We start from the raw sequence: 21,882 nt of genomic DNA, 5'->3' as shown, positions 1-21,882 counted from the left end.
AGGATGATTTACAGATCATAACTGAAACTGGTGGCTTGTCTGTTGCAATGTATGGTTTTCCGAACATGTCTGTTGAACAATCCTGAAACTGTAGAGCGTACTTTTTATTTCTCATTTTCACCTTCCCAAATCCTTAAAATCTGAGCATTTGACCCATCTATTTTAATTTCCCACGTGTCTGAATTCAAGCTCAAACCGTAAACTACTGAACAGCTGGAATTCCACTTGATGGTCATGTATATGTGCAGAGGCATCTGCAATGCGTCTGCGATGTGTAGATCATGTAATTGCTGGTGTGCCTTGCTGCATAAAACATCCAATGTTCGGAAAAGGTGCATGTGGTGGCAGTCATGTGTTAGATGTGTATGTGAGCTTTATGTGAGTATATATGACTGAAAATGTAAGAATTTTAAAAGTGACTATTCATGCTGCTGCTCTTTTTGAAGAGCTGTGTGTATGGCCAGTAGAGCCTTTGTAAGGAAGGACCAAATACCATCACAGGCTGCCTTGTGATTGATTGCATGAACAGTTCAGTACAACACAGCTCTATTCCCTGTAGTAGATTCTTCTTATCAGTGTGATTTTGTGGATGTAGGAGAAGTGAAGGTATGTGTTTACCATCTGAAAGAGTTGCTTTCTGTAATATATGTGTTCCTACAGAAGGTAATCTAGAAAGTTACATTTATTTTACTATCACGCTTAATTTGCCTTGAATTTTAAGATCCCCTTAAGATCCTAACTTCCATCAGTCAGTATAGCTGTTAATTTTATGGAAAGACCTGGATCTACTTAACCTGTAAATGGGAAACCAGTGCAAAGATACTGGATGGTGGCCGAACGCCTTTTTTGTAATCGCTATTGATCAGTAATAACCATGCTTTTCAGTTGAACATCATACTCATTCCATGAGATGAACACTGAGTTAAGGGGGAAGCCAAACTTTCTGGCTGCTCTAAGGACTTGCACATAAGTTCCTATTTCCATCATGGAAATAGCCTAGAGGCTGCTTATTTATTAAAAATCAATGTTCAGGAGTTTTTCTTCGTTAGTGGCTGAATTGGCAGTAACTGTGCTGAGTCTGGTAAAATGAAGTTGGTTGAAAATGTGACCTCTCAAATAAAAGTAGATAGAAAATTAAGTGCTAGAAGACTTAAGTGATTTGCATTTTACTGTGTGATGTTTGGGTGTTTAAATGCATTTTATATATTCATGAGTTCTATAGATGATTGGAGAAATGTAGTAGTTACTTCAGTGGACTTTTTTCAAGTTCCATTGCTGGTTAGATAATAACTAATGATGCCAAACTATTTCTGAGATGTTTCCAGTTCTTAACAACTAGGTCTTTTTTAAATCTGAATGTAAGACATCTTTTTTTATAACATGATTTCAAGAAGATTTCAAATGTTTCATGCTTCCATTTTGCGCTGTTTTCTCCTGCCTTTTACTCAGAATAGCATCATGAACAATTCCTGAAATAAAGATGTTTCAAATTAAAAATCAGAACTATATAAGACTACATCACATAGTAAAATGAACTCCAGTTACACGCAAAATTCTTGGAGTTTTTCCTTGGAAACCCATTTCATTTTTGCAACCAATGCAGTTTTGCTGATGAAATGAGACTAAGGAAAGAGTAATAAAGACAGAGTTTGATCATAGGACCTAAAATGAAATACCACAAGAAATCTAATGTAAGATTTCTAAAATATTGTCAGCTCTAATACTTATATTTAAAAAATAAATAAAAACCTAGTATCTTGTAAGGTAACCTCATTTCCCTTCATTTTATCTATTTTAGTGGTATTCACAATCAAATAAGTAAGGAGAGACAGCTCATTTCTTCAAAGGATGCAGTAGTCTGTGAACTCCTGCAAATAAAAGAAATATGGTACAACTGTTCTTTTCACACAGAAGAGGAAAAAATGCAGTATAGAAGTATTGACTGTAGAATACATAGTTGTGTCCTTAAACTGTTTGCAAACCGGAGTAGAGATGGGGTGTTGAGCAGCCTGATAGAGCAGGTGGCATCCCTGTCTGTGTCGGGGGTTGGAACTGGATGATCTTGAAGGTCCCTTCCAGCCCAGGCCATTCTGATTCCATGGTGGGCAGCTGAGCTCCACCACAACTGTGCTCTCACTCACTGTCCTCAAAGGGAAGCCCCTCATTCTTCTGTGCCACTCCGGGTGGAGGAGGTGGAAGAGGGTGGACTGGGGAAAGGTGTTTGCAGTTTTTCTTCGTTTCTCACTTCTCTAGCTTGATAGTAATAGGCAATAAATTTCTCTAATCTTTCTCTACTTCGAGTCTGTTTTGCCCGTCACAATAATTGTTGAGTAATCTCCCTGTCCTTACCTCAACCCTTGAGCCTTTCGCATTGTATTTTCTCCCTCTTTCCTTTGCGTTGAGTGAGAGAGTGTCTGGTGGAGCTCAGCTGCCCAGCTGAAGTAAAACCACCACAGCCAGCATCTGGGATATGATCAGTATGGTCAAGACAAAGCAGTTAATATTCAGTCTATTTTTGCTTTGTAATGTACTTGTTCTTGGTAAAAATGGTCTCCAAAAAGTGCACTACACGAATGTAACCGCATGTAACAAGTCTAAAATTCCTTTTAATATTTATGAAAAGTGTGGGCATAGGACTGATTTTCATCTCTGCACAAATGTTGATCTGTAAAAGAAAGATGACATTACACAGACTCCTTTGTTGGGGTGACTTTTCACATTATACATTAAGGAAGTACTTTCTAGTTCTGAGTTTCTAATCTTCACATAGAAGTGAAAACACTACAGTTATTTATTTCTTTTCCATCCAGTTTAGGTTGATTTTGTTCTGGTTACTCTCACTGCGTTATGCTAGGTTTCCTCTCAGCTTCTTTATTCTGGTTGTGAATTTGGAGATGCTTTCTGAAATAAGCTTTCGTGGAACATCACCTTAAAAAGATGAAAATATTATTGACTGTGTTAACTTAATGATCTGATTTGTACACTTACACTACATATGTATCAGTCATTGAAAAAGTTGTCCACAGGCATTTCATTCAATTTGTTTAATCACCGCAGAGATACCTTGCATACTTTCATAACGCTTTCTTCCATCCTAATCCTCGTTACCCTCACAAAAGAATTGGCAATCTCCTTCCTTCTGCTCTGTTGCACAGTGCAGTTTCTCTGTGTACTATACGGAGTCAGCAGTTTTTGTGTGACAGTTGAGTGCATCTGTGCGGTGGCATTGGCATCGTTACTGGTTCCATCAGCGCTTCTAGAGAGCGAGGAAACTGAATAATAAGCATTTGAAATGTAGAGCCAGGACTCCTGACCCCACGATGGTAGTGGCCCTACAGAAGCAAGGAAGGCAATTCACAGCTCTAGGCATTGTTAGTGTGCTTATATTGAGTAATTAACAGCAGAGGTCCTATTATCCTTGGCCCCAACATAACCGTGCGGGGTTAAACGGGTTTGTAAACTTTGATAGTTTGTGGCTTGCATTCTGCAAAGGCCTGCTTAAGCAATTAAACTTACTTTTGAGGTGCTGATACAGAGAGCGTTTAAGAAGCAGATGTTTGTTTTCAATCTCAATGATTAAAGAATGACTGAGGGACAGCCTAAAATGCATAAGGTGTTTATAAATGGCATTTTGACAATGTGTATTCTAATTGCTTTCTGAAATAGTGATGGTCTAGATCCACTTGCATACAGTTAAATTGCAGGGTTGAGGATACAGTTCCTCTTATCAATATTAAGAAACACTTAACAGTAGAGCTAATGCAGAAGAGGCATGACATACGTTTGGCAAATCAATATTTAACTATTTAACTGTCTACCACTGAAGCATGCAGCAGATTTCTTAAAGGGGGAGTTCCTAGCTGTTTACTGCTCCTTCTTGTCTACAAAAATGAACAGCTATGGTGAGTATAGCATTGTCTAATGAGTTTGACTTCCAGCAGCAGTTGGAATTCTGAGAATTTCATAAAATCTATATAAACTGTCTGTGTTGCCACTCTCTGTGCTACCCCAGCCCGAGAGACAACATCGATTGGCTGCCTAGACCGCTGCTCCCAGAGCAGAGACACCAGAGATGGACACACTGTGTCTAGCTCAAGTGCCAATTTATTGCTGTGTAGCATAGCTTCTTACACCTGTACACACGACCGCCCCGGATCCCCGTGACTCTTTGTTCCACCCGCGGTCCCTCCCAATCCTCCCTCCACATCTCCCCCCACAGTCTGCTTTATAAAATAAGCACACACTTGTAAGTGTCAGCTGTGCATGTTTTTTTCTGTTTATTGTATTAATAGGTAGATGCAGTCCAGACTACATGGGAAAGCTACAGTACCGCTTGTGATGCTTCTGAGCAGCATGCCAGAATATTAATTGGCAATATTACTTCTCTCTGCAAGGATGGTGGCTACATTAATCAGACTACTCATTTCACAATGGAAGATGTCTGTGAAGGTGTGTAGGGGCTTTCTTGTTTGTTCTTCCTTAATTTTCTGTTAATCTGAAGCACGAAGACTGCATCACAAAGAAGTTCTGATAGTGTATGTAGTGAAATAAATAAGGGGAGTTGGGTGAAGAAAGCTGTGTCGTCATTCTCACTGAGCATGATGTACTTGCAGTCCTGAAGTATAGAAGTGTACTTTCCACTGGCACCATTTGCATAGTCTGTCATAACCTGCTCGGGATGAGAACAACTAAAAAGAGAAGCTTCAACTCATTGGATCTAAATAATTCATTGTTCTGGCTGGTCGCATTGTTTAACTTCAATTAGTTCTGTATGGGAGTAATGCAAATGCAATCAATTGCAATTAACTTGAAATGTTCTGTTTCACATAGGTTTCAAGCCTTATGTAGGTGACTTGGTGCAAGCACAGTATTTTATTAAACCAACAACATGGAGCAGTGAAGCAGTTGATGTAAAGCCTTTGAGATACAAGCGAGTGGACAAGGTAAACGTTCTGTGTGTTGTTTTTCATGGAATCATAGGATGGCTCAGGTTGAAAGGGGCCTTAAAGATCCTCCAGTCCACCCCCCTGCCATGAGCAGTGATGCCACCTACTACATTAGGGCTTTTGACAAGGGGAATCTTGCATGAAGTTGCGGAGTTTGTGGGTACTTTCAGGATTGCAACTATTGGTACATGTTTTTAAAGATGTGTTGCATAAAAGATAACCAACTCATTGCTGGTTTAGAAATAATCCTATATGTGAAGGCTCTTTTAAAATTTAGGCACGTTCTGGATAGAACAGGTTGATTAACTAACATACTGGCTATTGATGCTGAATTTGGATGCTTACTGGTTTAGTTATGTTGAAAATCTACACATCCCTACTGCAGCCAAACTTTTAAAGAAGCGATAACTGGAATTTGTGTTAAACTTGACCAAGTACGTCGGCTTTAAAACAGTAATTGTCCCTTTTTTATTTTACTGAAAATACTCATGCCCTCTAGTAATAGTGTTTTCTATGGCTTATTGTATTTAGCTTAACTTTATATGTAGAATATAGTATCTGCTTGTCCTCATAGGAAGAGGAGGAAAAGAAAATTCCTCCTGTTGTGACTACTAGTACTGAAGTCTTCCAACTTACCCGATTTATACAACGGGTATCATTAAGTCAAACGTACCACGTGGAAGTAGAACCTAATGCTTGAAGTGTTTCTGTCTCTCTCTTTACATCTTTAAATCTATAGACAAGACAGTGATTCTAGGTTAAGGCTGTATGTTTGTCTTTCATAAATAATTGAAATTTCAGATTGTTGCTTTGTTAATGCTAGTGTGACTTTCACAGAAAACTAAGCAAAGATAGTATGTCACTTAGATTATTCAGTGTTACTTGGTATTACCTACTTAACAACCTGTTCCAGGTTCGCGTTTCCAGCGTCTGTGGAAGAAATGGTACTGTAGATGAGAATATATTTTTCACTTTGGATTCGTTGAGACTTCCTGATGGCTATTCACCTCGTGTACATGATATAGTGAATGTGATTGTGGTGGAGAGCAATCAGTCATTTTATGTTTGGAGAGCTCTCTGCTTGGCTCCAGTCGACCAGAAGGGGTAACATTCATTCTTTTCTTCTTTCCACTTGCTAATGACTAAGGATAAATTGCAGCTTGCAGTTTAGATGCAATTTTCTTGCATCTATTAAGCAAGAGATACTGTGGTTTGGATTCTTGACTAGTTGACTAGAAGACATGATTATGGGAAGATCAGAGCGTTATGTTTTAGCCCTGGCTCTTTCTCCTTCCCTTCCAGAAGGTGGAGGCATCTGTGCTTACTAAAGGAGTAAAACCAGTAGCAGCTGAGCTCAGAAATACAGCTAGGCAAGGATGGAATTTTGCACAATTTAGTTAGAATAATGCCAAGCTCATACTTTTACTTAATTTTCAGTAATTTGTGATGTTCTTCCAGTGAGGACTTTACTGTTTGAAACCTATATTCAGTGGAACTGACATGAAATAAATATAGTTTAGTATGGGAAGAAGCACAATCTTATGAAATAATCCCCTACAGAAATGCTGAATATGCAGTAATGAGCCAGTAGCAGTTCTGCAGGACACATCTGTAGCTGGACTTCTGAGTTCAAGTCAGCACTCAGTGCTGACAGGGACTGGGTGGGATTGCTCAGCCTGATTCTGTCAGCCAGAAATAGGCAGTGGACCAATGGGAGAGTCAAAAGGAGAGTACAACAGACCTTCCTATACCTCAAAAACATCACCTATGGAAGAATTTGCTTTCTTCCTCTCTAGAGGCAGTATGCCCCCATAAAGGGCAGTATGTCCATCTTCAAAGGACCTGTGAAGAATGGAATAAGCAGTTAGTTCTCACTGGAAGTAATGCTTACCTTGTACCTAGGTAGAGCTGGAAGTGTTTGCATCACATTGAACACAATGCAGTTTGTTTGGTTGAGCTTATTAGTGATGGATTTTATATTCAAAAATCTTACAAAAGTAGATATTAGGGTTGATTTCTCAGGTTTCGTGGATTTTCTTACATCAAAAATGAGCCAGGGTAAGCTGCAATGGGAGACATCTAGTGGGCTTTGAGAGTAAACTCTGCAGCTAATAAAGAGCAGCTATGATAATTTTATACTTCATTGCGTTAGGTGACTAAGGTACTCACTGAGGATATATAAATATCGGAGAAATGATTAAACCAAGTGCCATTTTAATTAACTGAATACTCTCTTAATTGTAGAGCAGAAATAATTTTGAAAAAGGCTTGCTGGTAGTTGACACTGACCGTTGAGAGCTACAGTTGCTGTCTGACAGGAAAGAGTATGTGGCTTTGGTCTTGAAGGCTTTTTTCATCACTAATGTGTATAACAGTAGTATTTAAGGTTCTTTTTTGTTTTTCAGCTTTTTAAACTTTTTTTTTTAAAGTATGCTTGTAGACTGCAGCAGGCAGAAGACCTAAGTGCTTAGGGTATGTGTTCAGAAAGGTTTGAAGGCTAGTCATTTTTCTTTCTCAAGTTCTGCTGCTCAGCAAGACTCTTTCTAAGGACCCTGGTCTCTCTTGTGTCTTGGTTCAGCTCCCAAAGAGATCCACAGTAGCTTCAGTCACTGTTTGGATTTGGTTCAGTTCTTCAAGGAAGACAGCTAGCTTCTTAATCAATTTTATCTTGTATTAAGAGTTTCAGAGTTTGGTTTATTGTGTTGTTAAAAACAAGCGTTTCATCAAGTTGATGAAACATCAGCTAATGAAGGTAACTTAATGGTTTTGGAATTACAACTAGCTGAGAAAGCAAAGCCTCTCCCCTGCTTGTTCATAAATATTGTGACTATTCTCTGGTGTAGTTGTTCTTAAAGATAATTCCTGAGTGAGTGTGCTGAATCAGTGATGTTTCCATAGTCAATTTGTTTTAAATTCCCTACCTAAAATTGAATGACTACATAAAATCCAATCTTCTTACAGACAATCTCACTCCAACCCAGTTGATCCGGATGACCCGTATGAAAACTTAATGAGAAACAAAGGAGGGCTGGAAGTATCAAGAACAACTGATTTTGGAACTCTGAAGCAGGGGGAATCTAGAAGCATGATCGTTTGGATAGAGTAAGCCCTTCTGGTTGTTCTGAGCTTTCTTCCTTTCCACCCCTCCATAATCTGTAAGCTTGTCTTTCATACAGAAGCCTTTTGTCATTCAGTGTTGTTGTTTATGGCCTTTAAGTAATCCGCTGCAGTGCTTTTATCCAGCAGGGCAACTGAGCTCCACTACAACTGCTCTCTCACTCCCCCTACTCAAAGGAAAAAGGGGAGAAAATACAGGATCAAGAGTTGAGATAAGGACAGGGAGTTCACTTACCAAGTATTGTCATGGGCAAAACAGACTCAGCATGGGGGAATTAGTGTAATTTATTGTCTATCACCAGCAGACTAGAGCAGTGAGAAACTAAAAGCAAACCAAAAACACCTTTGCCCCCATCCACCCTCTTCTACCTCCTCCCCCCAAGCAGCACAGGAGAATGGGGACTGGGGACTGACGCTTTGTCTCTGCCGCTCCTTCATTGTCACTCCCTGCCCCTGCTCCAGGTGGGGTCCCTCCCACGGGATGCCATCCTTCCCGAACTGAGCCTGTAGGGGCTGCCCACAGGCAGCAGCTCTCCAAGAACTGCTCCCCCACGGCTCTGTACCACAGGCTTCATCCCCCAGGAGCAAACTGCTCCAGCATGGGTCCCCCACGGGCAGGCGGCAGCTCCCCCCAGACCCCCTGTTCCTGCGTGGGCTCCTCTCCACGGGCTGCAGCTCCAGCCCGGGGCCTGCTCCTGCGGGGGCTCTCCATGGGCCACGGCCTCCTCCAGGCCACAGCCACCTGCTCCACCGGGGGCTCCTCCACGGGCTGCAGCGTGGAGATCTGCTCCATGTGGGACCCATGGGCCACAGGGGAACTGCTGCTGTGTGCCTGGAGTGCTATTTCCTCTCTGAAATGAGGAGCAATGTAAATGTTTTGCTTGTGTGTGTTCAGTTTAAAATGCAGATATGCTGTGTTCCTCAGTCTTAAAACAAAACTGTTGTACACTTGTATATTAAAAGCATACCAGACTTTTTTTTTTTTTCAAAACCTGCATGCTGGCGTACTATGTTGGTGCATCCTTGGATTTTCTATTTGTTTTGGTGGGGTTTTGTTCACATCTGTACAAAGATGCTGAGGTGGAGTCCAACCTGAATACCACCTATTTGTTGCTGTGTGTTTTTTTCCTAAAAGTTTGTTACCCTGTATTTGGAGAAGAAAAAGAAAAGCTGTTGCTTTTTTCATACGTGGTACTCCTGTATGCATGTTGCTGGTTCTTCTGCTATACTTTGTAGAATGGTTGGTAGATCTGGAAACACTACATTCAGCAGAGGTTCTAGGCCTTGTGAGTTAGAAGCAGCAGTTGCTTCTTTCCAGTAGTGGTTATGAAATAATGGTGACCTGACCCCACTACAAATGGTTGCGTTTAACTACAGGTAGAATTAAGCTTGCAGAGATGAATCCTAACTGTGCATTTAATTACGTAATTACATAACTATTTCTAGGAATAAAGGGAGTGTACCACAGTCCTTAATCAGCTGCAGATTAGCTGGATGGGTGAAAGACAAGCAATTCAGTTTTCAGATTCCTCAAAAATGCCAGGACAGTCCATCAGCGCATCTGTCATCTTCTGCAATAAATCAAGAAAATGTCTCAAAAGCTGTGATTAATTTCTGTAATGGCAGTGGAGGAACAGCGTATGAGTCACTGAATAATGCGTGCGTTACGAAGAATAGAGTCATTTCAGGTACAGTGAATTATTACCATTTGAATTCTGAGTGTTAACTCATGAGAAGACCCATAGGTTTCTTTGAAGAGGCATGCCTGTGCTAGCCATAACAATCCTGATAAAAGAGTTTGTTATGTTTCCTGCAGATGAAAACAGTCCTCAGGAAAGGAATTTATCAAACACAGAAGAAAATGTTTCCCTTGTAAAAGATGAGAATCTCTATAATGGTGAGAAAGAGCAAAAAGAAGATGTTGAACAGGCAGTAAATCACACTAACATTACTGGAGAAGTCGTCATACCACCAGGTGGAAAAACATCTGTAGTGATCATATGCACAGCTGTGTAGGTATTTCTTTGTTCTCACTGATATGGTGGAAACAAATCATAAAAACTGACTTAATACTACTTAATACTTCCCTTATTCTGGGAACTGTTGTGTTTTTTTTTGTTGTTTTTTTTGGTGTACATTAAAGCCAGTATCTGTTAGCAAATGATGTAGAAATCTATACTGGGTATACTGGGGCTTGAAGTGGTTGGCATTTTAACACTTCGTTCTGATGTTTGTCAAGAGAAAAGATAATAGTAAATGAAGAAATATAGTGGGAGTAGGTAGTTTATGGGAAAAGGTAGTAAGGTAAAGGTAAAGTCTACAGCTGGTTGTATTCTGTTTGGGAAATCAGTTGCTCTATGAGCACTGGAGCTAATGCAGCTTTCCAGGGGATTTCTGTGTGTTGTCTGATTGATGTTTCTTCTGGTCTTAGCACCCTGAATGTATTCACCTTGCTCTACGTCCCAGTCTCAAACTTCCCTGTCCTGTGATGTTAAGTGCAAGTTATCTGTGCCAGGGAAAACAAAACAAAACAAATGATAATAAATCACCTTGTAAATGAAAGTACTTGCTGTACAAAATATTTCGTCGAACTGGCTAAGAATAGTAGGTTGTGGTTTGGTGAGCTCTTTCGGAACTCAGGAAGGAAACTCATGCTGGAAAACTTACTTTCATGTAATTTTCAGTTACTTTTGATGTAGCTCTATAAACTGTGTACCACCACCATTGATTTTTATGATCTAAGTTGAACGGGGAAAACAAGGTCAAATTGTTTAATTCATCAAAATTATAATACATGAACTTTCCAGCTACTTCTGTTACTCCCTGCCTCGTGATTTTAAAACAGTAGCAGTTTTCCTAGGGTGATTTAGCTGCAGTTTGGAAGGTAAGCTGCCAGCATGGCCTGTCTTTATGGAGAGAGATGTGTAGAAAGAGCAATTAATATTTCACTGTAGATCTGTAAATGCCACAAAGCCTGAATGAGGATCTTAAAACAATCCACACAACTCAATGGGAGAGTACAGTATGAAGGTAACAAGTACTGGCCACCTATGGGACCATAAGGCCTGAAAATTTAGACCATAAATTTGGACAGTTTGGTGTCTGCACTGAATTTGTATATATCAGGGAGGAAACAGACTACAGCTTTAACCTGAGTAGGTAGTGTTAGTTGGCACAAAAAAAGTGGCACTTCTGCCAAAGAGAGAGTAAGCTGGAATCCTTCTGGGATGCTTCTGTTTCAGACGCACAGTAACAGTAGTAGACTGTGTAGTTAGTGCTGAGGAGAGAATTTGGCTCTAGATAGTGCTGGGAAGAGTCCTTTAAGGGCTTTTGGAGCAGATGGTGTGTGCAAAGGGTTTTGGTCCAATGTTCGTTAGAACTGGATCTGAAGAAACAGTTCCCTCTGACCTTTTTTTCTCCTGTCACTCCCCAGGCCCACTTATAGATACAAAGTGCATTTTTTTCAGAAGATAAAGATCTTTCCTGCTTTCTCCACTTGATGTGTTTGCAGTTAGGACTCCATTCTGAGTAGCCTTAAGCAAGGCAGAGCAAAAGTTGTTGCTGCACACTGCTGGGGGCGGGGGGGGAGTAGGGAGGGGATCTGCTGTAGGCTCCTCCACTGGAAATGGTTGGCTCATCATTTTCAGGAGCAGTAATTACAAGACATTCCTTGCGATGGACGTATTAATACTGTACCTGGTATGTTGAGGAGAGGGGTTCTGTCCCTTACTCAAGCTTTTGATGAAATTGGAGTGTTACATTTTTTTTATTTTTTTTTGTTTTATAACATGATACCTAGACTGAACTCAGTGTAGGGAGTGAGTGTAAGGAATTGCCCCAAGTTAGCAGCTCTCTTGTTACTAAAACAATGTATGGGTTTACTGAAAAGAGTACTTACGGCTAAGGAAAAGACAATGTGATGATTTTAAGAACTTAACTTTTGCTTGCTTGAAGAAATCCTGGATACAGTAAAGAACTCCTGTTGCTTGGATTTTCTGATTTTACTATCGGACGCTATATTGAAACCACAGTAACAAATGAAGCAGAGCTTCTAATAGCACCTGTGGAACCATTTTCTTCAAGAAAGCCTAAAATTACTTCAGTACCCCAGCAAAGGACGACAACGGTGGTTGCCCCTATATTCAAAAGGTACTGTGAGTTAGGGGGGCGGGGAATAATGCTTGTCTTATCTTGTTGTATTCAGTATTGCTGTATCTGTTTTGTAATGCTCACAAACGCCAAACAAGAAGAATTTGTGAATATTTATATGTGTATGTTGTAAACATTTTAATTTCAGATTTTACTGACACGTTTTTAGTAGTGTACTACTTGATTTTTTTGTAGTCTCTTCATACAGAAGCTTCCTACTATATAATGTGATTTTTAAATTTTAAATTAGTTTACTATGCAACTGTCCTACAAGTAACAATTGTTATTGCAGATTTTTTTTCTTAATAATTTTCTAGAGTAAGTTAGCTTCTTAATTCCTCAAGCAACCTGACATCTGTATTAGGTGATGCTTTTCCTAACTTGATTTCAGAAGTTTTCCTCTTCCAGATAAACTTCTATAATACTTAGTATTTGCTTAGTTATAACAATATCACTAAATGGAGAAGAGGATAGAAGCAGACACTTTTTTTAAATACTGAGTAATTGGAACACTTATCTTTTGTCCCAATGTAGAAAACTTAACAATTATCACCTTGAAGCAATCTGTTGTTTTGTGGCATGTGGTTTCTTGTAGCCTTGAGGATGTGGCATGTTAATTTGCTGTCCTTCAAATAAAAAAAAAAAAAAAAAAATGAAGCTACCGAATGATTTGACATGTTCTTGTTTCAGAAATAACAGAAAGCTTCCAAGCTTCCTCCCGCATTATACCATACCAGATGAGTTAAGAAGATGTGTGGAGCAGAAGTTAGACGTACTGACCTTCCAGCCTCTCCTAGCAGAGGTATGCAAGTGTAGGTTTATGTAAGAAATTGTGTTTTATGTAAGCATGTCTGTTCAAGCTGAGCTTAATTTATCAGAAACTTGTAACCCTTAGCGTAATATAAGTTGATATAATGGTGTTAGCAAGTAGACTAAGACTGCAGTCTGTACCCTGTAACTTAGACTGGTTTCAGTATGTCACAGCATTCAAGCTTAGAAGAAACTAAAATGGTAAATGTGAAAAACTGAAAAGGGAGTTATATTATAGCAGGGAGAGATATTACAGTAGGTGAAAAAGATTCCTCCTCACTTCTCCTCTGCAGGCATCATTGAAAGGAGGTTTCAGGGTGTTGGAACAGTAGTCCAGCAGTTGTTTCATAGGAAATGAAAGCAGAAGTTCTTAGGCTTATTGCAGCAATAGAGGATTCTTTTCTGCTTGTTCAAAACCTCTTTTTAAATTCTCAAATGTACAGCTAGTTCAATTTCTTCCCATGAGCGCAGCAGTTCTAAAATACATTTTCTTAAAAAGGAAACCTAAAGTTTAGTACAAATATTAGTCATTCTTCAGAAACTGTCCTGATTTCTGGTAGAGCCCTGCTGCTGATCACTTCCCCTCCCCCCCTCCCCCCCCCCCCCCCCCAACTTAGTACGGACTTAATGGGGGCAGATATTTAGGTAAAATGTGCTGTTTTCTTTCTGAATGGCTCACAAAACACCCTGAAATCATTGGCATATGGTAGTGTGCTAGAGATACTGTCTAGAGAAAACAGTAGTATTTTAAATAATTTTGTGCTGAAAGCCTGCTGGTAATAGTAACTTTTTTAACCACATCTTAAGTTCCGTCTAACGCTGGTGACTGTTGTGAAGTCAGCACCAGAAAAGCACTGCTTATTCAAATTACATTTGAGTGAGAATTTATCGAACTGAAAGCATTCCTTGCCGTCAGTCACGGTTTAGGGAGAGGTTTGTGCTGTCGGTCAATGTGTCTTCAGTGAGAGTGCATTAAGCTGTGAGGGGGGGAAGTTGGGATTCTTTCAGCTTGCCGTAAGCTCTGTAATCATCAGACAGGGCAGAGACTGATATGACTCCATCTTTACCCATCTCTGGCCAGCGTACTTAAATTTTTAAGCTTTCTGAGACTGGTGAACATATAATTCAGTTTCTAAACTGCCCCTGAATTCAGATGTTGAAATGCCTATTTTAGTTATGGGAGCCTAATATTCTAGGAGACATGGTTAATGCTTTAGCTGACTGGCTGTTTTATCTGATCTCCAAAGATACACAGATTCTGCACTGACTGTTGTGGGAGTTTAGCTTATTGCATTAGGATGCTGTATTTAGTCACTTTAACTGGCAGCTCAGCAGTCTAACTTGAACTGTTTCATGTAATACTAAGATTGGTGGGGTCTGTACCTCAGTGTAGAAATTGCAACTGCAATGTATCCTGTTCTGCTTTTCAGGGTCTTAATATAAATAATTACAAAGCAAAATTTTCTACTCTCTTGTGGCTTGAAGAGATCTATGCAGAAATGGAGATAAAAGATTTTAGCATGAGTGGCATTACTTTGAAAAGGAATGGGAGCTTGTTAGTGTTAGAAGTGCCAGGACTGGAAGAAGGCAGACCTCACCTGAATACAGGTAGTAACTGATGTGAGATAAAGCCAAAGAGTTTGTTGATCTGTGTTTTTAGTGCAGTGCAAACTCTGTTGCATTGTCATACGCGTAAGGATTTGAACACAAAATAATTAATCTAGGCTACTGTACAGGTGATCTGCACTGTTAGTGTTTAAGTCTTACAGTGGCTGCTATCTGAAGAAGCATTATATGTCTGTTCTCATGAGTCTTCTCATATTTTTAAACTTATGTACAAAACTGGAGGAAGCTTTTCACAAAACACTGTGCAATGTTTATTTTTGCAATAGGGGTATCAAAACTGGGAAAGTAATTAAGAATTCAATGTTATGACACACAGGATTCCAGAAGGTTTTGAAGGGTCTGATGGCACCAATATTAGGTGCCTTCTAAAATGTGATCTGAACTGCTATATGCAGTTAGGTCCTTCAGAGGTACTCATGGATCCAGCAGTTTTGCTGAAGTTAGTGAACATCTGTCATCCTGCAAATTCCAATCTTAACCATGCAAAAGGGGAACAAATGAAGTGCCGCGGTGAGAATTTTACTATTCCTTGTCACAATGTCAGCTTTTTTTTTTTTTTTGTTACAATTAGGTGATAAGGTGATACTGAAAAGTCAAGTCTACTCTGAGCATATAATAGAGTACGTTGCCTATATTACTGAGGTAAGCAAGATGTGTTTTCTGTTGAAAATACAGTAGTCCACAGGATTCAGAGGGGAAGCGAGCACAACTCATGGAGCTTAACCTGTTTTGGGGAAGCTAGATTTTTATCTACGCTCTAAATAGTGTATTTTTATTGTTGATTTAGTTGTTTTGAAGACTGTAGGCTTCCTGTTTTCTACCTAGATTATAATTGTCACCTGCCCTAAAAGCACTCATAACATAATCTAAAAATGTAGTGTATTGGTAGTTAGTAAATCTAGGTATTGGCTTTTTTTTTTTTTTTTTTTTTTATTCCTAGTGCTTTCAAAGATGCTTTATTGTGTGTAAAGGACTAAGCCCTACATCAGTAAACTTTTTTTCTTGCAACAGATACGTAATGAAGAAGTTACTCTTAAATTCAATGCAGATTTTGAACAGGCTTACAACTCGGAACCCATGGATGTGGAATTTGTTCACTGCAGGTATTTTATAGACTTGAAAAGAGCTCCATTTTGTGATTCCTCTATTAAAGCAACTTGAAAATATATGAGGCTGTCAGTTGGTAGTCCGGGCAGATAAAGGAAGGGCACAATTAAGAACTCAGGTGCCAATTCTTTCATTTCTTTCCAACTATGTTCCTTGATAAGACTGCAATGGTAGGCACTACATACAAAACAGAGACAAGACAAGAATGTTTCAACATGTAAGTGATTGCTGCAATGCCAGGCAGTGAAGTAGTTTTTGGGGTGGTATGGGATTTCTTGTTGTTGCTGTGTTTTTGGTTGCATGGGTTTCTGTTGTGTGGGTGGGTGGTTTTGTTTTGATTGTTTTTTAAGAAAAATATACCAATATGGCTGCGAGACTATTCATAAACCTTGAATTTTGCTTTATTTGTGGCATGTTATCTATATATAGCTGCGTAGTCTTCTATCAAAGATTGGCTTTGCCAAAAACTTACTTGAAAGACTATCTGACTCTGGAGTGCAAGGGCATCTTTGTCTCACTGAAGGGCTAGAGAATATGTGTATCAGTGCTGCTCACAGCATATCTGTTGATTAACATTTCTGCAGTGCATTTTTCAGTAAATACACTTGTGTAAAAACTCCTGCTTTGTAAGCAATGGTTCACAGAAGAAGTACTGAATGCCTTGTAGGGTGTATGCTTTTGCAGCTTACAGAATGTTGGGATTTTACTCTAACCGCAAACTGCTGATCTGCCGTTCTAACAACAGGATTACTAGCAGACGGTGCCAGCTGGCGGTTGAACAAGCTACCTGTCTGGGTGAAAAAGGTATGTTTCAGTTGACTGAAGCTGTCTGGAGGGGTTTGGTTATGCGGAGGCTCATGTTTTATATTGCTTTCACATCAGGGCGTACTGAGAAGAATGAATTATAATAATATGTTCTTACAGTTTCCTGTAATTATTTTATTAAAAAAAAAAATAGAAGAGCTTTTGGCCGTCACAGGGGACGTAAATGGAAACTTCAACTTCTGTCAACAGTTTGAACCAATGAGAGCTGTATAGGCCATGCTGTGGTAACAGTAATATGTGAAATGGCAGTGGTTTACATTGCATCAGAATTAAATAAAAAGCACAGGCACCCTGTGTCTTATGGTTGAGTAGAACAATTCATATGAACTTCACGTGGGTCTTTCCCAGTTGTGCGATAGGTTTTGTTTCAGAAACTTAGAGCAAGCTGATATGAGTAAAATGTGTGTTGTGTTTAAGTGGTTTTCAAATTCCTTTCTTTCTTCCCCAAACTTGAAGTTTTATTTCCAGAACGGCTTCTCTTACGGTCACCACAAGCTGTCAAGACCCAAAATATTACCGAGTACGGTGGTGTTGATGATGGCCTTGAACAATACTCCCAGCAGGAGAGTAAGGTAAATATTCTGTAAATATTTGTTAAAACTCTTAACAGCATTGGTAACAGTTAAGTACTGCACAGCTGTTGTTAGAAATGAGAGAATCAGTCGTGTTCTGCTGCTTCTGAAAGCCGATGCAGCTTTTCTTCAAAAAGGGCAAGAAGGAGGACCCAGGAACTACAGGTCAATCAGCCTCACCTCCATCCCTGGACAGGTGATGAAACAGCTCATTCTGGAGTCATCTCTGACCTTCTGGAGGATAAGAAGGTGATCAGGAGTAGTCAGCATGGCTTCACCAAGAGGAAGTGATGTTTAACCAGTGTGATAGCTGGAGTGAGCCCAGTGGAGGGCTATGAAGGTGATTTGGGGAATGGAACATCCCTCATGTGAGGGCAAGCTGGGAGAACTGGGCCCGTTTCTCTTGGGGATTGAAGACTGAGATCAATATGAGATCAATGTGCATAACTATCTGAAGGGAGGTTGTCTAGAGCATGGAGCTGGTCTCTTTTCAGTGTTGCCCGGTGACAGGACAGGAAGCAGTGGGCACAAACTGAAGAATTGTGAGGGTGACAGAGCACTGAAACAGGTTGCACGCAAAGGTTGTGGGGTCTCCTACTCAGGAGATAATCAAAACCTGCCTGGCTGCTGTTCTGTGCAGTGTGTACTAGGTGACCCTGCTTGGCAGTGGGGTTGGACTCGATCATCTGCAGAGGCCCCTTCCAATCTCAACCGTTCTGTAATTCTTTCTGATGACAGAAGGTCATTTGATACCTGGAGAGAGAATTTGGTAGCAACTGATGCTATTAAGCAACCCTCCCACCTAGAATGAGAAGTGCTAGTAACAACCCGTATGATTATAATTTGAATTGTCAGATTTGCATTAAACTAGTTTTAATAGCAACTTCGTAATACATGTGTAAAGTCTTCTCACTGTGGCAGGAAATAATTTTATGATAAAAGATAATCATCCTGGCCTGAGGAAATTTACCTGTGCTTCTTAACTGCTAGTTAAATTACAGGAAGAAATTATAACATCTTTCTTAAAAGGAACTTAAGAATGCTACCTAATCATTCTTACTATTTGAAGCAGGACTGTCACCAATACCAGATCAAGTCTGTGTTGGGGTCGGGGTTTGTTTGTTTTTGTCCAGGGGTTCCAGAGCCTCCACGTAACCTGTTTCAGTGTCTCATAATCTTTCTACTCAATTTTTTCCCAATTTCCAGTATCAATTTTTCTACCCACAACTTGTCGTTGTGATCCCTTGTTTATATAGTATGCTACTGCAAAGAACTGTTGGTCTTTTTTTTTTTTTTTCTCCAAGTCTTATTTATTTAAGCCCTTATGGGCATTAGATTCCTGTTTACCTCCTCCAAATTTAGCTAAAAAAGCTAAGTTCTTTAAGTTCTTAAGAACACGCTGTTGGTTTGTATGCATCTAGCTGTAACCCAGGATCCTGGAAAGGGCTTAGGGAACCCACTCAGACAGTGGGTTCACAGCTTGTCTTGGTTCATGCAGGTACTCAGTCCCAGGTACAGAGCTTTCCACTTCTTACTGATTTTTATGATTTTTATTTTTTTTTATTGGCCTAACTGTAAAGTTTCTCATGGTCCCTCTGAATTGTAGGTGAGCCATCAGGCATTTCAACTATTAATCCTGACTCTGTTTGCTATTTTATTGAGGGTGTGCTCGGTCTCATACTAATTCTTGAAGATGCTAAATAGTACTGGCCTCAGTGACAACCTTGGGGTTCATAGCTTGTGGCCTGTTTGCAGGTGAGTATCAAGCTATTGATTAATGCATTTTGAACCCGGTAATTCAGCCAACTTACAGCTCATCTAACAGTGTGTTCATCTAGGTCGTGTCCTTGGACTACAAATAAGAATATTGTGGTAAATAGACCATTTTTGAAAGCCTTACTGAAGTCAGGGAGTATTACAATGACTGCTTTCTTTTGTCCACATAAGTCCCTTCTTTAGAGAAGGAAATTGGGTTGGCCACCTATTAAGAAAGCTCTGTCCCTTGTTACTGTGTGAACTGTTCTGGTCACCTTTTTCTAAATGTGTGAATACAGAAGGATTTGCTCTATGATCTGTTCAGGGACTGGACTGAGGCCAAAGAGTTGTAGTTCTTAAGATCTTCCTTGTCCATCTTAAATTGGAGCAATGTTAGCTTCATCCTGCTGTCAGGGACATCCCTAATTTGTTGTGGGAATGACAAGTTGTTTTTTAGGGGGAGGATGGGGAGGTGTTTTTTTTTTTTTCCATTTAGTAGGCAGCAGTATCCACAACTGTATCACTGTCATGAGTCACAGCTACTGTATGAATATGGGTGCATCCAGTGGCTCAAAGTAGCAGTGGCTCATAGCACGATGTCCTTACATTACTTTTCCTTCTCGTTCCCAAACTGCTCAAGGGCATTGAGTTCTTCTTCCCTGTATCGTCCCTCAATAAGTTGTCTTCTCTCATCCATCTCTGAGCTGTCTCTTCCACACAACAGTTGCAGAGTCTGTTCTTGTTACTCCCTTCCTGCCACACTTAAACATCAGCTGGACTTTGATTCTCCAGATTTTGTCCAGCTTTCCAAGTAGTGTTTTTCTATTTTTGCCTGTCCTAGTTTAACCTTCCAGCTTGCAGTTTACGAATTCATCAAGAAGCTACAAGCTTAGCTAAGCAGACCTTCTGTTGAAATTCCAGATGATCTTGTGCAGCAGGATGGTTTGTTTAAGATGTCTCAAACAGCTTTTAGATCTCCTGGGCACCTTTTCTCCCCATGTCCACTTCCCAGAGGACTTCATTCAGTGATTCTTCAAACAAACTGAAGTCTGCTCTAGATTGTCCAAAGTTCTGACTGCTCTTACCTTTTTAGCATTCTTTGAGATCTTGAGGTTACCTTGCAGTATCTGCACTAGCGGCTGCTCTGTGGAAGCATGCTTTTTCTGGTATGGGAGCAGCAAGTCTAGTAGGGAATTATTCCGGATCAGTGTCTCTGCCACTTTTGTCAGGAAGCTGTCACCAGCTCACTCTAGTAATTCCGGAAATTTCCTGGATGTATTGCAGTAGGTATGTGAATGATAGAAATCTCCAGTGAGCAGTACAACTTGTGACCAGGAGGGTAATACAAGTTGTTCGTGGGAAGTCCACCCACGTTGGCCCATTCCTGGTGGGGAGTTGTTAAACCGTCAGACAATATCATTGCTGTTCCATCCTCCTGTGGTGACAACTCGGGCATGTCTCTGGTTTTGCAGTGAATAATGTGCAGTGGAGGAGCTCCTGCACATAAGCACGGAGCCATACTGGTAAGAGCTGCAGCACAGCTAGTTACTGCAAGGTGCCTGTTCTTGCAGGGTTCCTTCTGTTTGACTATAAGGGTGGTGGGGAACATGACTTGGACCCCTCATCTTACCCCAGAGATCCCTGTATGACCCCCTGAAGCTCTGACCTATTCAAGTCACTAGTACCTGTGGATAAGCAGCAGAGCAAGTAATGAGAAGCACAGGACTGCGGAAGCCTTGCAGTATTTCCATGGCATCATGGCTCTGGGGAAGCAGCAAAAATCCCAGGATAATATGGCTGGAAAACAACTACCTCTGTCCTGTACAAGAAGTGATCAACACCAACACTCATCAGTTCACTTGATTGGGATGAGTATTATTAGGAGAATTGTAACATCTGGTCCAGAGTGCTGTTAATGCCATGTTCACTACAGCTTCCTCCCATGCTGCAATCTGAAATAATCTTGCCAAAACGCATGGAATGTGAACATTGGCTTTTGCTGAAAGATGTAAGCTACTTAACCATTGCTTATCAAAGTGTGCAAAGTATTTGTGCAATAGATATTTAATTTTAACATAAACTTCTAGAAACCTGAGATTTAAGGTGGAAACTCCTTGCATCTTTTCTTCTCATACAAATAGGCTGTTTAATGGCACAATGCCATTTAATGGGGGGAAAAATAAAACGTAGCAACTTCAAAAATATTAGTGAAGATAATTGCCTGTAACTGTAAGATTATAAACACATTTACCTTGACTTGATGTTTTCAGGTCAAAAAACTGCAGAATAGACAGACAAAATGCATGGCATCCAGGCAGATGAACATACCAGACATGGTGACAGTTCCTGCGCAAACAAGCCAGCTTGGTATGCTTTATTACTTTCTTTATTAAAGAATAACAGTTCAGCACTGCAATTACTCAAGCCAAATCAGGACTTAGTATGGTGGTGCCTTTCAGATGCCCTCGTGCTCTTTTAAGGAGAAACTGTACAGTGGTACTAGCAGGAATTTTCATTAGAGTCCTTCTGTGGAGTATTTAAACATCTTCAGCTCAACAAGCATCCAGTGATATTTTGTACTCAATAAATTATTCCAAGCCATCTACTGGAAAATGTTCGCTCATGTTCCAAGTTTCCGGTTTGTTACTGGAATGCTGGGATAACTACTTTGGAAAAAGTGATACAGATTTTTAAAAGCATTCAGAAAGTGCATATCATTCCTTCGCGTGTCTGAGAGGCGTCACTTCAGCAATTAAGCACGCTGATGTTTAAATAGGGTTATTTTATGTTGTAGCAATAGGATACCTAAATTGTGGAATAGGTTGCCTAGATTGTGCTTCTGTTAGTGGGTTAATAAGATTCTGTTGTGGAAAGCTAGGGCTGGACTGCATGAGAGGGGGAAAAATAACAGTTGTCGTACGACTTCACCACTGGTCATCAAGTATATATCACTAGTATTATCCCTGAAAAATTAC

General features: G+C 40.1%; 1 protein-coding gene across 5 annotated transcripts in view; it reads left to right on the top strand.

Moving 5' to 3' along the window:
• The window catches only part of MOV10L1 (Mov10 like RNA helicase 1), a 38,356-nt gene that overhangs the window by 4,025 nt on the left and 12,449 nt on the right, over window positions 1-21,882 (top strand). For 3 of the 5 annotated variants that reach the window (XM_068669667.1, XM_068669663.1, XM_068669666.1), the window contains exons 3-16: window positions 4,293-4,449; window positions 4,831-4,943; window positions 5,860-6,050; window positions 7,908-8,048; window positions 9,510-9,751; window positions 9,880-10,075; window positions 12,018-12,212; window positions 12,903-13,014; window positions 14,453-14,630; window positions 15,220-15,290; window positions 15,660-15,751; window positions 16,501-16,559; window positions 17,037-17,152; window positions 21,178-21,274. In XM_068669667.1, the coding sequence (XP_068525768.1) occupies window positions 4,293-4,449; window positions 4,831-4,943; window positions 5,860-6,050; window positions 7,908-8,048; window positions 9,510-9,751; window positions 9,880-10,075; window positions 12,018-12,212; window positions 12,903-13,014; window positions 14,453-14,630; window positions 15,220-15,290; window positions 15,660-15,751; window positions 16,501-16,559; window positions 17,037-17,152; window positions 21,178-21,274 (1,960 nt within the window). Of the gene's footprint in view, window positions 1-4,292; window positions 4,450-4,830; window positions 4,944-5,859; window positions 6,051-7,907; window positions 8,049-9,509; window positions 9,752-9,879; window positions 10,076-12,017; window positions 12,213-12,902; window positions 13,015-14,452; window positions 14,631-15,219; window positions 15,291-15,659; window positions 15,752-16,500; window positions 16,560-17,036; window positions 17,153-21,177; window positions 21,275-21,882 lie in introns of those variants that run through there. The other 2 variants (XM_068669664.1, XM_068669668.1) reach the window with 2 other exon arrangements.

This window comes from Anas acuta, chromosome 1 (assembly GCF_963932015.1).
Source record: "Anas acuta chromosome 1, bAnaAcu1.1, whole genome shotgun sequence".
Lineage (NCBI taxonomy): Eukaryota > Metazoa > Chordata > Aves > Anseriformes > Anatidae > Anas > Anas acuta.
The sequence above is the reverse complement of the archived record's forward strand: the minus strand, read 5'-3'. Positions and strand labels throughout refer to the sequence as shown.